Raw genomic sequence first — 13,855 nt, forward strand, 5'->3', positions numbered from 1 at the left:
GTGCTAAATTACCTGGATGGGAGCCAGAAGGCCAAACCAGATTGTGCCTTGTGTGGGGCAGTGCCAGTGCTGGTAGGAGCCTGGCAGAAGCAGCATGGAGCTGCCCGATGCCTGCTCCAGCAGCCTCCTACCTGCTCTGGGCAGCAAAGCAGAGCTTTCCCACAAAGCAGAGCTCCCACAGCCCAGAGAGGGCCGAGCAGGCAGCAGGGTTAACCCCACACAGGGAGAGCACCACCAGGCACCTGGAGCAGAGCAGGGACTCTGCCAGAGGGGAACCTTGAGCAGGACAGCCTGAATCAGCACTTGCTCCCTGTAAGCCTCCCAGGTGTGCACAGGGCAGAGGAGGAGCTGCATCCTTGGACGAGAACCATTATTTATTTCACAGACACAGAACTGCACTGGTGGTAGGTTCTACACACATCGGGGACACGCAGCAGCAGGGCCCAGGCTGCTGGGGCAGGATTTGTCACACAGAGAAGTTTGTTTCTTCCAACGGGCCGATGGGTTGGCGGCAAGGGGCTCTCCACAGCCGGGCTCCTGCCCCTGCCGCCGGGCAGCTCTCACCCCAGTCAAGGATAGAAACATTAAATAAGTATATACAGCACCTCTTGGGGTGGGCTGGAATGGGGTGGGCTGGAACAGGCTGGGTGCAACAGGGCTCAGTTGCCCATTTTTACTTTAGATGTCTAGGAAGAACAAACAGAAAAGAGGTTAGGCTGTGCCCCACATGCCCTAGCCCAGCACCCCAGTTCCACCCAAGCACCCTAGGACCATCCAGAAGCTGCAGACAGCTTATCACCTCATGGATAAGACATGAGCATCACACAGGGTACACCCAAGGTGACACACTTGGTGACAGCTGCTCAGAGGGACCATCAAGAGTTCACATTACTGCATAGAGGCACAGAATGCTGTGGGGAGAGCCGTGCCGCCACCCCAAACCCTGCGAGCGGCCTCCCTGTCCCAGTGCGGAGCATGATGCTGGAGCCTAGGCGTGTCTCCCTGGAGCTGAAGAGCACTCAGGGTGACAGGCACCTTGTGCTCATGTAAGCCTGGTGGCCCCAGGAGGCAGGTACCTGCAGGATAGCAACGATGACGCCAAACAGCCCTATGGCACTGCCAAAGATCTCCACAATCAGGATCTTGACGAAGAGGCTGGCGTTTTGGGCATCAGCCAGGGCAGCCCCGCTGCCCACGATGCCCACACAGACCCCACAGAAGAGATTGCACAACCCCACGGTCAGGCCAGCCCCAAACATGGAGAAACCTATGAGAGAGAAACACTGTGAGAGCAGGGGGTAACCCCCTTCTACCTGTACCTGGGGCGTGCTGCAAGCAGCTCTGCCTCCAGGTGATGGGAGAGCCAGGGCTGCCAAGCCCCAGCAGTGTCCTCCTGGCTGCATCCTGGCTCCCGCAGCTCCAGACCAGCAAGTGACAGCACCCAGCAGGGTGCAGGATTGCTTTGAGAAGGTAATTAAAAAGCCACTTTTTGGCAGAGGAGTCACTTGTCCTTCAGACACCTACAGCAGGCGGGTCAGAAAGTGGCAGTCAGGGTGTCGTAATGTTCACAGTGACCAAGCAGTCCTTACCTGCATGGTAGTTCCTGGCTCCAATCTCCTCTGGGATGACTGCAGTGAAAGGCTGAGAGAAAGCAAAGGGGCTGGGTTAATGGCAAGTTCATGGTGTCTGGGAGTGGTCCCTGTTCCCCGTACAGCATGAGGCCACCACATTTTGGCCAGAGTTGGTCCCTGCATCCATGTCCCTGAGTGTCTTCATGACATCTGCCTTGTGTGTGCTCCCCAGCCTGCTCTTCAGCATACACAAGGACCTCCACACAGACCACCAACCCAAGGGCCCGCAGAGCCACAACAGTGCCCAAAGCTGCCACAAGACCAGTGCTCACAACACTGGTCTGTGCCCAGTTGCCCATTCCCACTGTGGCCCACAGGGGCAGCCCATACCTCAGCCATGTTACTGATGACAATTGCCATGATGATCCCATAGATGGCCACGGCCTCGCAGAAAATGATGCTGTGGGAGAAAGGCAAAGTCTAAGCCCAATGTCCCAGAGCAGCCCCCACCACTTCATACCCAGCCAGCCAGCAGCCAGAACCCCCCACAGCCATATCTAAGCCTGCCCCACTGCTACCAAGGGCAGAAAGGCAGCGCAGCCTACCCACTGCTTGCCATTCAAACAAGGGGGAGCTGCCAAACAGAAAGGCTGGGTGCTGGTTGCACTGTGCCACCTGAATAAGCAGCAACAGCCCTGTGGGAACCAGGCCTGGGGAGCCCTGCCCTCCACCAGCCCCCTTCTGTTCCTTAGGGGAAAGGCTGTGCAAGGTCTGGCCAGCTGAACCCTCTCCTGGGGCAGGAAGTGTGATCTCAGGGTGTTTGTTTTGAACACACTGGGCTTATTCACTGCATGATATCACACAGTGACTCTTCAAGGCAGCACTCTGGCTCCTTTAGAGCTCTTTGTTTTGAGAGCAAACAGCATCAGCAGCTCAGAAAGGAACAGTCTGCCAGCAGCACCCAGCTAGAGACAGGACAGGAGCCTCTGCACCAGGCTGGAACCTGCCCTACTCAGGCACAACATGAGCATGAACTCCAGGTCTGTGCTTACCTCACCAGGTTCTTGGTTTTGATCCGAGGGGCTTTGACTCCACCACCAATGATGCTGGAACCAGTGATATAAATCCCCCTGTGGCAGAGAAGGCTGGTTGGTGGAGGATCTGGCACTCGCAGAAAGATTCAATAGGGAAACCAGGATCTTCCAGCTGAGCAAAGAACGGGGCATGCAGCTGCAGGACACTGCAGACTTGACCTGTCCACCCCCAGGGTACAAGTGGTCCCACACTCCACCATCTACACCAGGAGAACTGCTGCGGCACAGGAGCCACCACTGCATGGCCTGGGCTCAGGCATACAGCCTCCAGAGAGCTAAGGTTGTTCTTCCTGCCTCCGTGCTGCCACCTGTAAGGTGATCTGCTGAGACACCCCGGGAGCACAGCAACCTGGCCCCACTGCTGTGATGACCCACACAGCTCCACACCCCTGCATGCACATGCTGTTCTGCCCCTGCTCTGCTGTGGGAAAACCACAGTGTATGCACAGCTACTGAGGTGGGACAGCAGGAGCCTGCTGAAGAGCCAGCCCCACTCACCAGGCAGCTCCCACCACTGACAGAGAGATGGCCAGGCCAATGCCCAGGTTGGACCACATGAAAGGTGAGGTCTCCGTCAGAAACCTGGAAAGGAAGAAGTGCCCTGAGTTAGCACACAGGATGAGCCCCCAAGTTATAGAATAGTTAGGGTTGGAAAGGACCTCAAGATCATCTAGTTCCAACCCTCCTGCCATGGGCAGGGACACCTCACACTAAACCATGCCACCCAAAGCTTCATCCAACCTGGCCTTGAACACCGCCAGGGATGGAGCACTCACAACCTCCCTGGGCAACCCATTCCAGTGCCTCACCACCCTAACAGGAAAGAATTTCCTCCTTATATCCAATCTAAACTTCCCCTGTTTAAGTTTGAACCCGTTACCCCTTGTCTTGTCACTACAGTCCCTAATGAAGAGTCCCTCCCCAGCATCCCTATAGGCCCCCTTCAGGTACTGGAAGGCTGCTATGAGGTCTCCACGCAGCCTTCTCTTCTCCAGGCTCAACAGCCCCAACTTCCTCAGCCTGTCTTCATATGGGAGGTGCTCCAGTCCCCTGATCATCCTCGTGGCCCTCCTCTGGACCTGTTCCAACAGTTCCGTGTCCTTTTTATGTTGAGGACACCAGAACTGCACACAATGCTCCAGGTGAGGTCTCACGAGAGCAGAGTAGAGGGGCAGGATCACCTCCTTTGACCTGCTGGTCACGCTCCTTTTGATGCAGCCCAGGATACGGTTGGCTTTCTGGGCTGTGAGCACGCTGAAGCCGGCTCATGTTCATTTTCTCATCATCCAACACCCCCAAGTCTTTCTCTGCAGGGCTGCTCTGAATCTCTTCTCTGCCCAACCTGTAGCTGTGCCTGGGATTGCTCCGACCCAGGTGTAGGACCTTGCACTTGGCATGGTTGAACTTCATAAGGTTGGCATCAGCCCACCTCACAAGCATGTCAAGGTCCCTCTGGATGGCATCCCTTCCCTCCAGCGTATCAACCGGACCACACAGCTTGGTGTCATCAGCAAACTTGCTGAGGGCGCACTCAATCCCACTGTCCACGTCAGCGACGAAGATGTTGAACAAGACCGGTCCCAACACCGATCCCTGAGGGACACCACTCGCTACTGGTCTCCAGCCAGACATTGAGCCATTGACCACAACTCTTTGTGTGCGGCCATCCAGCCAGTTCTTTATCCACTGAGTGGTCCATCCATCAAATTGAGTCACGGTGCACGGCCCCAAAACAGGTGCCCCCCACTCAGTCATGCAGCCCACGACTGGTTGGGTATTGCCAGACAATGGACACGAGAGCCTCTCTCTGCCAACCAGCAGACTGCCCGCATAGATTGAGATCTTCCTCCCAAAATTTCACTGTGAAGGGGAAGCCTGGGCTGGGAAAGGCAACAATGGCTGCACCAGGACCCTGTATGGAGCCAGTCACACATACATGCGCTGCATCTATCCTGCCTCACACAGAGCAGAGGCACCACTCACCATAGCTCTTATTGCCCTGTGATGCAGGATCACTGCCTGTTGCTCAAAAGCAAGCGGTTTCCTGCAGGCCCTTCCAACACTGCCCATCTCATCACACGGCCCTGAGGATAACACAGGGAACTCACCAGGCCACATCGAAGCGGAAGCCCAGGTCAAATATTGTGTAGCAGATCCCTGGAAAGCAAGAGTGACACAGAAACCTTCAGACAGGCACCCGCGACCTCCTGGCACTGCTGTTTCCTCCCACACCTCTGAAGTGCCATAGCAGAGGCCCAGGAGCACAACACAGCATGGAGATGGGCTACTGGGAAGACCGGCTCAGGCACGCAGAGCTGTGAGGAAGGGTGTCTGTTCCCCTCCCAGAATCCAAACCCATTGATCCCAGCACTCCCACATCAGCTCAGGAAAGAGATAGCCCAGACATGTGATATTACCAGACCCCACTGTGATACTCCAGTCCTCACCCAGCAGAGGATCACTGCGGTTGTTGCAGCCATTGTTCCCTGACCCCACTGAGCACCCAGAGGTTGTGCTGGGCTACAGGGGTTCAAGGGCAACCCTGTCCTGGCTTTGGTGATGACAAACCCATAGCCCTGAGCCCCAACATGGTCTCCATTCACACCTCCCAGTGGCTGAGCTCTGCTGGAGAGCCATGGCATATGGCGACCAGCTGTGAGCTCTTCTCTCTCACAGAGGAGCAAGGCTGCGCCCTGACTGACCATCACATGCTGCTCCATCACCATCACACCACGGTCTGTGCCATTCATCCAAGATCCCATCAACACCTGCAGCTGCCCTCCAGCACCCACATTTCCAAGGCTGTGGACATTCAAGACATGCCTGTTGCCCTCAGCATTCCCCCTAGGGTTAGTCATTTCCAGATAAATCATATTCCAACACAGGCAGGAGACACCAAAGTGCAGCCCTGAGAAACCCAGACAGGCTCTTCCTTTCCAGGAAGGGATACAAGGACAGCTTGCCCTGCTGTACCCAGAGTTCTCCTCTCCCATGCTGAATAGCAGCGGGGAGTCACACCCAGTATCGCTGCACAGCCCAAGCACAAAGTGCACCAAAACCCTGCCTTAGTCTGAGCTCTTGAGCAGGAGAACCAGCTATAGACCAGAAGAGACACTTGCTCTTCACATTGCTCACTGTGCACAGCTGGAAAAGGGATGGTGATCCAGCCCTAAGGGACAGATAAGCACAGGCAGCACTGGCACTGTCTGCTCCACACCAGATAAGGAGGGCAGAGAGATGCCTTTACCATCGCTGACCAGAGCCAGTGGCTGTGTGATGCCAGCCCTGCGTACAGCCAAGAAAAGATGAAATGGGAGACTTATGACATGCTTAAAAGAGACCACAAAACATGTTCTGCAGGACAACTCATCCCATGTGAGGGCCTTGGCAGCATAGGCAGACCTGCCCTTACAGCAGGGAAGTCCCCATCATCCCTGTGTGTTACACCTCACACTAGGGGCTCAGCACCCCCCTCACAACATACAAGCACTGCTGGGTGAGCTGGCCCAGAAAGGGGAAGTGGTGATGCTCGTCACTCCTCCTGAAGCAGAATCAGGGTGCCCCCTCCCCTGCAGTGATGCACACAAAGGAGGAACGGTGCCACCATGGCCAGGGAGCGTCGAGGGAAGCCACATCCCAGCCTGCACGCCTGGCGACCTTCAGGGGTGATCTCCACTGTGCTGGGACTGGCCAGTCTGTGACTTGTGTTTTGGCTTTGCTGCTTGGGTGGTGGAGCAGGAACTGAACCCAACCAGCCCCAGCTGCCCTCACTCCCCAGGAGTAGGAAAGAAGAGCTACAACCAGCTCAGGGCGGATCCTGAGGGCGTCTTATACCTCTTCAAGAGCAGGTGTAGCCTTGGATTCATATACAAAAGGAACAGGGTGAAAGACGCTTTCCTGTGAGTTCTGGCTTCCAGCCCTGTAGCCATAAGGACAGAAAAGAGTCAGGGCAACAGGACCAGAGCACCAAAGTAGGGCTCAGGACAAGGAGAGAAGGCACTAAAGAAACACCACTGCAACAGTGCACCGAACAAGACCGCTTCCTGCTCAGGCCTTCTCTACAAAGGGATTGGAGCAGGGAAGGGGAAGTTAAGAATATCTGGGCTCAGCTCGTTGAGATTTTCCAACAGCCAAGTTTGCGCTGGTGTGAGCCCATGATTCAGAGCACCCAGTAAGGCAGCCCTGACCCTGGCACTGGGTTCACCAGGCCCTGGGAACATGAGGGAGCGAGACACCCTCCGCTTTTGACTCAGTCTCTCCCCTCACCCAAACACTGAAGCAGGAGCCAAGGTCTCCTCAGCCTCTGCCTGGCTTGTGGCCACTTCACCCTGCACTGAAAGAGGAAATAACCAGCAGCTGCAGCACAAAATCTATCCACTACCCCATGGGCAGTCCTCCGTGCCCCTGTGCCCAATGCGATCAGCAGCAGAGCCTGGGCTGCCACAAGCTGCAGCACAGCCACACACCAGCTCTGCTATCATCCGGACAGAACTGCACCTTTATTTATGCTGTGGCAAAGCAGGAGGGTGACCTCCTCTGCCCAGGAGACATTCACTGTCACAGCCTGGAGAAGCAAGCACCTGCCTTTACCCCCCCCGGTCTGCCAAACGTAAACCGAACGCTTGACTGGCACCAGCACCGTCCTCCCCTCACATACACAGAGCAGATGGGCTGCTGAAGCCGGACAGGCTCAGAGCACCAAAAGCCACACGTCCAAGGGTGCCTGACATACACACGACACTGCTGGGGGTCCAACCCCCCCGAGGGAGCAGCCGAGAGCATCATGGGGTGACATGCAGCCTAAGGAGCCCCACAGCAGCGCTCCGGAGCCACAGGCCAGTCCTCCCATCTCCTCCGTGAGCAGCTCAGCCACCGGGGGCCTGTCAGCGCTGCGCTCCCCGCTTCCCCCTTCCTTTGCCACACCACAGCCCCTCTCCGAGCCCAAACCGCAGTGCCCAGACCCCCTCCTGCCCCACAACCCCCGCCCCACAGCCCGTCCCCGCGACCCCCCGCTGTCGGTGACCCCAGCCCCGGCGCTGACCGACGCCCAGCATCGTGGTCCAGAAGGCGAGGCCGAGCCCCGAGTACAGCAACGCGAGCCCCGTCATGGCGGCGGCGGCGGCGGTGCGGGACGGGACCGACCGGACGGAGCGGAGCGGAGCCGAGCCGAGCCGAGCGGGCCGGGAGCGCGCGTGTGTCACCTGACTCGCGCGGCACACGTGAACGGAACCGCAGGGCCCGGGCGGGAGTAGTGTGACGTTACCGGTTCTATCGCGCCCGCTTATTGGTTGCCGGGCCTGACAGCCGCGAGGGAACTACATAGACCATAACACACCGCGAAAAAGCGCCCCTTCTCATTGGCTGCTCTTCTCCTCCTCCGCCATGCCGTAAGGCGCGATAGGCTCCGCTTTAGCAGGGGCGGGATTTCCGCGGACGCGGAGGGCGGGGCCTTCTCCCGGAAGCAGGCTCCGAGGCGCCCGTGTGGAGCGCGCGGCCCCGCGGCGCCATGGCAACGGCCTTCAGCAGCGACGGGGAGGCCGCGCTGCGGCGGGAGCTGGGCACGGCGGCGGCACCGCCGGCACCGCGGGGCGACCTCGACGGCTTCTACGAGATGGGCCGGGCCGCCGCCTTCGTACGCGGCGGCGGGTTCCGCAGGGTGAGCGGGGCCGGGGGCGGAGGAGGCCGGGGGCAGCGGGTCTCCCCTCCTTGCTGCCTCACCCCTGGTCCCCATTCCCCAGGTCGCCCTCCAGTTCCCGGACGAGCTCCTGGCGGACGCAGCGACGGTGGCGGCGCGGATGGAGGCGGAGACCGGGGCTGAGGTGTATGTCCTGGGAGACACCACGTACGGCAGGTCGGTGTGGGGCAGGGCGGGTTGCCGGCGTTCCTCTGCGGGCAGGAACGGGGTGCTTGTCCCCTGCCTGGCAGGGCCGAGGGCCGGAGTGGGAAGAGCTCGGCGGTGCAGAGCCGGTCTGACACCGGGATCTCCCCGCAGCTGCTGCGTGGACGAAGTGGCCGCGGAGCACGCGTGTGCCGAGGCGGTGCTGCACTACGGCCCGGCCTGCCTCAGCCCCTGCGGGAAGCTCCCTGTGCTGCACATCTTCGGGAAGCAGCCCCTGGATATCGGGCGTTGCGCAGAGGCCTTTCGGGAGCTCTACGCCGACCGGCAGAGCCGTGTGGTGGTGCTGAGCGATGTGGTTTATGCCCATGGGATGGGTGAGTGCTCGGGGTCAGGGAGTGGTCTCTGGCGCTGCTCTGCTCTCTGCATTGCTGCCGCAGGGGGAGCAGGCGGTCCCCGCTGTCAGGCTTGATTTCCCTCCTCTCACCCAATCTGCTGTCCCATCTGTGGGTTGCATCTGGGGATGTGTTTTATTCTCACTCCTATCTTCCTTCAGGTGAGCTGGAGCAGCAGTTGTGCCCCGAGTATCCCAATATCATCTTCTCCAGGGTGGTGTATGGAGACCCTCCTGCCCCTGCACTGCCTGGGGAGGAGCGGCAGTTTGGTCGCCAGTTCCTGGTAGAGGCACCGGGAGGGCTTCAGAACTGTGCCATGTTCTATGTGGGCACCGAGGGCCTGACCCTTACCAACTTCATGCTGACCTGGAATTGCTGCTCCTTCAGCTCCTTTGACCCCACCACCAACTGTGGCCGCAGGGAGACCCTCAATGTCAACCGTGCCCTGATGCGACGGCTCTACCTGGTGGAGCGGGCCCGGGATGCCCGAGTGGTGGGCATCCTGGTGGGCACCCTCGGTGTGGCAGGCTACCTGGATGTGCTGCAGCACCTCCGGGAGCTGCTGCGCCGGGCTGGCAAGCGCAGCTACACACTGGCTGTGGGGAAGCCAAACCCTGCCAAGTTGGCCAACTTCCTGGAGGTGGATGTCTTTGTCCTGGTGGCCTGTGCTCAGAACTCCTTGCTAGACTCTAGTGACTTCTACCGGCCTGTTGTAACCCCCTATGAGCTGGAACTGGCCTGTAATCCAGCTCGTGAATGGACAGGGAATTACCTCACTGACTTCCGAGACCTGCTGCCAGGTAATAGCTAAAACTAGCTTCCCAGCACCCTCCTGGGGCACATCCTGCCTTGCTTCCCTGCCTGGAGGCTGCAGTTCCTGCTGCTCTGCGCTGGCCAGAGGGTAGATGTGAGCACCAGGATAATGTTACTGTTTTCTGACAGGTGCCTGTGCACATGTTGAGCTCCCACCAGCCATCCCTGCAGCAGAGGCCATTCCTGACATCTCACTGATCACGGGGGAGATGCGTGCCACCCACCTCTGTGACCCCCCAGCCTCACAGCTGGCCCCCAGCGCTGCCCTCGCATGCAGGGACCAGACAAATGCTCTTGCAGAGATCAGCCCTGCTGGTTTGTGATTCAGCTTCATGCTGGGGCTGAGCCCCAGTGCAGGGGCAGTGCTGCCTTCTCTGCTCCCAGTAACAATTCCCTTTCTCTCTCCTCACAGCCTCTTTCCTGGAGTCCCGCAGCTGGCGGGGCTTGGAGCAACAGCTGGGACAGACACCCATCTCCAAGGCTGTGCAGGGCCGGCGAGGGATTGCCATTGCCTACGAGGACGAGGGGCGTGAGCAGTCCTGATCTGGCAGCAGCGTTGACAGCCAGCAAGGAGCAGAGCCATGTGGGAGCCCAGGCATGGCCTGCCATATGTTGGACCAATGGGGTCTCTCAGGAGTCTGGACCTGCCACCATCTGGCTCTGTGCTGGATGCAGCCTTCAGTCAGTAGTACCATGGTGGGAGAGCAGGAGTTGCCTCTGTTTCTGAGGATGCCAGCAGCACCCTGGTGCTCACAGCAGCAGGGCCAGGCGAGTTGCTTTGCCCAGACACAGCCTCAAAAGCTCCCCAGTGCAGGGCAACTTTGGTCCTACATGGAAAGGTCACTGCTCTGCATGAGCCTGCAGCACCAGGGAGCGAGGCTTTTGTAGGCTACGGCTGCTAACTGAATCTGAACTGAAAAGAACTTGTGAGTCCTTCCTTCTAGAATAAAACATGGGCTGAGGAACACGGGAGTGATACCAGGTGTCCCAGAGTGAAAACAGATTGTTGACATCCCCTAGCTCACTCTGGGAGCATCAGCTAAAACCAGCCCAAGAGAACAGAAGCCGAGACCTGGGACCACCCAGAAATGAAAGCCTGTTCACAAGCTGGGCTGGGGAGTTAAGGCAAGGGGGAGAAAGCTCTGACTGAGCAAGCCCCTCACCTGATCTGAGGAGGAGTGGGGCACACACATACTGTACTGCAGGGAGGACCCCACATTCACTGGGGATGGAGCGTCACCCCTTTCATGTGGGGCAGGACTGTTCCTGCTCCATGCCAGGCAGGAGAGCATGGCAAGCATGTATGGGCTGCTTTTGCATCTCTCCCATTAGCCAGGAGGGACAGGAGGCTTTGAGTCACCCCAACCTTTATACAGGTGCCTCCACTAGCCTCCTCCCCGGAGGCAAGAGGCAGGCAAAGTCCAGTCACCACAATAATGACAGCCACAACATAGAAATATTCTTAATATAATTAGGTGCAGGGCCTCCCCCCTCCCAACCACACACATACAAATAAAAGCAGGGGGCAACCCCCCCCGCTCAGCCAGCCACTGCCACGGGCAGAGGGGCAGCCTCCCCGCTGCGGGCACAGGCACCCACAGGGAAGTGCCAGGGAAGGGCTGGTAGCCTGGGTGCGGGGCAGTCCTGCCCAGGCTTCCTCCTCCCTGCTGCCGCCTCCTGCAGCCTGCACTCCTGTCCCCTGCGAGGGGGGAGCATGCTGGGGAGAACAAAGATGCTGACACCGAGATGCGGCCACCAAATCTAGCTGAGGAGCGTCCCGAGTGGGTTAATTCTAGGTGGAGGGTTATTCTATGAGCCGTACTGCAGCAGGGTGGGGCAGATGAGGGGACTTCCTTGCGGGGAAGAGCTGGTCCAGGCAAATTGTCCACGGTCCTGGCCAGTTGCTCAGTAGTCTGCTGTGTACTCTGTGCCATGCAGCCCTCGGCACAGCAGGGTGAACTCCTTCACCATCTCCTTCACTCGCCTCTTGTTCACACGCTCTCTGCTAAGACAGAGGGAGAGGACAAAAATGAAGCAGGAGGGATGCATGAGGCCACACAGAGGGAGTCAGGCCCACCACATCCTGTGGGGGACAGCTGCCACAGTGAGGGCACACAAACCTGAGGATCTGCTGACTGAAGGTCTCCTTCTGCTCAGGGCTGACACGAGCTGAGGGAAAGCCATCCTCCTGCATGGCTTCCTTGATCCAGACGCTCAGGTAGCTGAAGCAGTGCTTGTTCAAGGCAAAGAGGATTTCTGCGAAGTGATCCATGAGGCTGCGGGAAGCCTGGCCACCGACACCCTGCCACAGAGCAGACAGACCCTGTCACCCTGCCTGCACTCACCCATACTGCCGGGCTGTCCGACCACAGCTCTGCAGAGATGCTGCTCAGGAACAGAGCCCAAAGCTCTGTGGCCCTGGCATCTCTCACCTCCAGCACTGCCTGCAGTAGCACTTTGCCGTTCTCATGCACGACCTGTCCCACGGGGGCGATCTCTCCGCAGCGGGGCAGCAGCTCTGTCTGCAACACAGAGCCCAGCCCGATCAGTGCCACAGCAGGCTCCATACCCAACCGTCAGCCCTGCTCCTGCCCTCCCAGCTCTTGGGGGGCTACACGATGCCACGATACTCACAAAAAAGCCACAGGATGCTTTGACTGTTGGCGCCTCTGGGAACTTGAGTGAAAGGACACCTGAAGGCAGAAATTGCTCAGGTTAGCAGCCAGAAACCCTACATGCCATCCCAAATCAGCCCTATGGTCCCCCGCCCCTGGCTGGTCTGTGCCCAACTCCAGAGGAGTGGGCCTGGCTTCTCTGCAGAGTGATTTGGAGCATGGTACTCACCACACTGAAACACTGCTTTGACATCCAGGTTGCTACACAGGAAGAGGTCCGGCTTCCTTTTCAGAGCCTGCAACGCACACAGACAAGCAGCATAAACCCAGCGCTGCAGAGGCAGCCAGGAAGCCTCCGAGGAACCCAGTGCCCCAGACAGCCTCTGCCTGGACGCACACTTACCTGTGCACAGCCAGGATAAACGGCAGATTCACACAGTACAGCAGGAAAGCATCACTTCTCCCCACCCTCCCAAAAAGTGTCAATCAAACAGCCAGGCAGTTTGCTACACTCAGAGTCTGCTGACCCCAAGATCCGAGGATAAATGCCACGGTGGGCAGTATGCACACAAACACTTTGGAAAGAGATGGGACACAGTGCCTGTCCCACCAGAACCAGGCAGTGGCCATGCAGAGACCAGCCACGTGTGTGGTTTGCTGCTCTCCTCTTGAAGACGCTGGCATCCATGGGGTCACAGCAACTGGCTCAAGTGGTAACCCCAGACTGGGCCAGCAGCTCACTCTGCTTGGGCACAAATGACAAGGAGATGCCAGCATCGCTTGGTGGTTCCTGAGTAGCAACTCTTGAGATCAGAAACACTTTGTTATGTGATTCCACCAGCCCTGTTAGGGGCCAAGCACTGCTGTTGGGGACACCCCAAGCTGTGGCATCTCGTGCAGTGGCTTGTCCCACCTTGTGCTGGCATTGGGCAGTTACTGGACAGAAATGTTTCAGCCTGCACCTTCCACTCCATGGGAAGGGTTTCAGCTCTGCCACAGCGATCCTGCTACATAAGGCAGCCACGTCTGTGCCCTCACCACCATGCCACCGTGCCCACTGCTGCAGGCCAGCACTGGGGATGGCAGCCATGCCCCCTGTCCTGTCACTGTGACACTGGGGACAGCAGCCAGTGGCCCTGGTCTGTGCCTGGAGCGCGAAGAGCAGGATACCAGGCAGGCAGCCCTTGGGCTGAGCTGTGTGCAGGGCAAGTACTGACCTCTGAGACTGCTCCCCTCAGATAAAAGCAGTGACAGCTTTTAGCCAGCAGCACCCAGGATGCATGGCCATCTGCCCACAGCCATGGTCTCTACTTGGAACAAAACAGACCAATTTCCCACCCCTTCTTCAACAGGGAAAGCCCACGGCCATCTGCCCAGTGCAGAGAACATATGCTGGAGACCAAGAAGCTGAGTTGCAGGTTTCAGGGCTGCCCCATCTCCTTTCTGACCCTATACACACTGAAAGAGAGGACTCAGGTTTGGCTACTGAAGCATCACTATACAGGCAGATCTGGCACACCAGATACAAGTG

At 58.4% G+C, this 13,855-nt stretch overlaps 3 protein-coding genes across 4 annotated transcripts in view; 1 reads left to right on the forward strand and 2 right to left on the reverse strand.

The window, feature by feature from the left end:
- Positions 1 to 356: 356 nt before the first annotated feature.
- On the reverse strand, positions 357 to 7,778 carry ATP6V0B (ATPase H+ transporting V0 subunit b). Its single transcript, XM_065673544.1, has 8 exons — positions 7,707 to 7,778; positions 4,774 to 4,822; positions 3,164 to 3,247; positions 2,624 to 2,701; positions 1,962 to 2,031; positions 1,590 to 1,641; positions 1,077 to 1,267; positions 357 to 686 (listed from the first exon to the last, which is right to left on the reverse strand). The coding sequence occupies exons 1-8, from the start codon at positions 7,771 to 7,773 to the stop codon at positions 660 to 662; spliced, it is 618 nt and encodes a 205-aa protein (XP_065529616.1). The 5' UTR covers positions 7,774 to 7,778; the 3' UTR covers positions 357 to 659.
- Positions 7,779 to 8,097: 319 nt separating this feature from the next.
- On the forward strand, positions 8,098 to 12,231 carry DPH2 (diphthamide biosynthesis 2). The gene is made up of 6 exons (XM_065673548.1): positions 8,098 to 8,321; positions 8,404 to 8,516; positions 8,658 to 8,878; positions 9,058 to 9,696; positions 9,839 to 10,024; positions 10,122 to 12,231. The coding sequence occupies exons 1-6, from the start codon at positions 8,172 to 8,174 to the stop codon at positions 10,250 to 10,252; spliced, it is 1,440 nt and encodes a 479-aa protein (XP_065529620.1). The 5' UTR covers positions 8,098 to 8,171; the 3' UTR covers positions 10,253 to 12,231.
- IPO13 (importin 13) overlaps positions 11,161 to 13,855 on the reverse strand; it is a 31,921-nt gene continuing 29,226 nt past the window's right edge. The window contains exons 16-20 of one of the 2 annotated variants that reach the window (XM_065673546.1): positions 12,554 to 12,620; positions 12,344 to 12,402; positions 12,142 to 12,231; positions 11,830 to 12,011; positions 11,161 to 11,714 (exon numbers count right to left, since the gene is read on the reverse strand). In XM_065673546.1, the coding sequence (XP_065529618.1) occupies positions 11,615 to 11,714; positions 11,830 to 12,011; positions 12,142 to 12,231; positions 12,344 to 12,402; positions 12,554 to 12,620 (498 nt within the window). In that variant the 3' untranslated portion in view covers positions 11,161 to 11,614. The remainder of the gene's footprint in view (positions 11,715 to 11,829; positions 12,012 to 12,141; positions 12,232 to 12,343; positions 12,403 to 12,553; positions 12,621 to 13,855) is intronic. The other variant, XM_065673547.1, reaches the window with a different exon arrangement.

Source organism: Lathamus discolor, chromosome 3 (genome assembly GCF_037157495.1).
Source record: "Lathamus discolor isolate bLatDis1 chromosome 3, bLatDis1.hap1, whole genome shotgun sequence".
Taxonomy (NCBI): Eukaryota; Metazoa; Chordata; class Aves; order Psittaciformes; family Psittacidae; genus Lathamus; species Lathamus discolor.

Bases quoted from the DNA above. Each gene is read 5' to 3' on its own strand.
- ATP6V0B (XM_065673544.1), bottom strand. From the start codon at position 7,773: ATGACGGGGCTCGCGTTGCTGTACTCGGGGCTCGGCCTCGCCTTCTGG. The intron at 3,248-4,773 runs GTGAGTTCCCTG...CTTCCTTTCCAG, and splicing joins TTCCGCTTCGATGTGGCCTG to GTTTCTGACGGAGACCTCAC. The intron at 2,702-3,163 runs GTGAGTGGGGCT...TCTCTGCCACAG, and splicing joins TCAGTGGTGGGAGCTGCCTG to GGGGATTTATATCACTGGTT.
- DPH2 (XM_065673548.1), top strand. From the start codon at position 8,172: ATGGCAACGGCCTTCAGCAGCGACGGGGAGGCCGCGCTGCGGCGGGAG. The intron at 8,517-8,657 runs GTCGGTGTGGGG...ATCTCCCCGCAG, and splicing joins GGAGACACCACGTACGGCAG to CTGCTGCGTGGACGAAGTGG. The intron at 10,025-10,121 runs GTTTGTGATTCA...CTCTCCTCACAG, and splicing joins TGCAGAGATCAGCCCTGCTG to CCTCTTTCCTGGAGTCCCGC.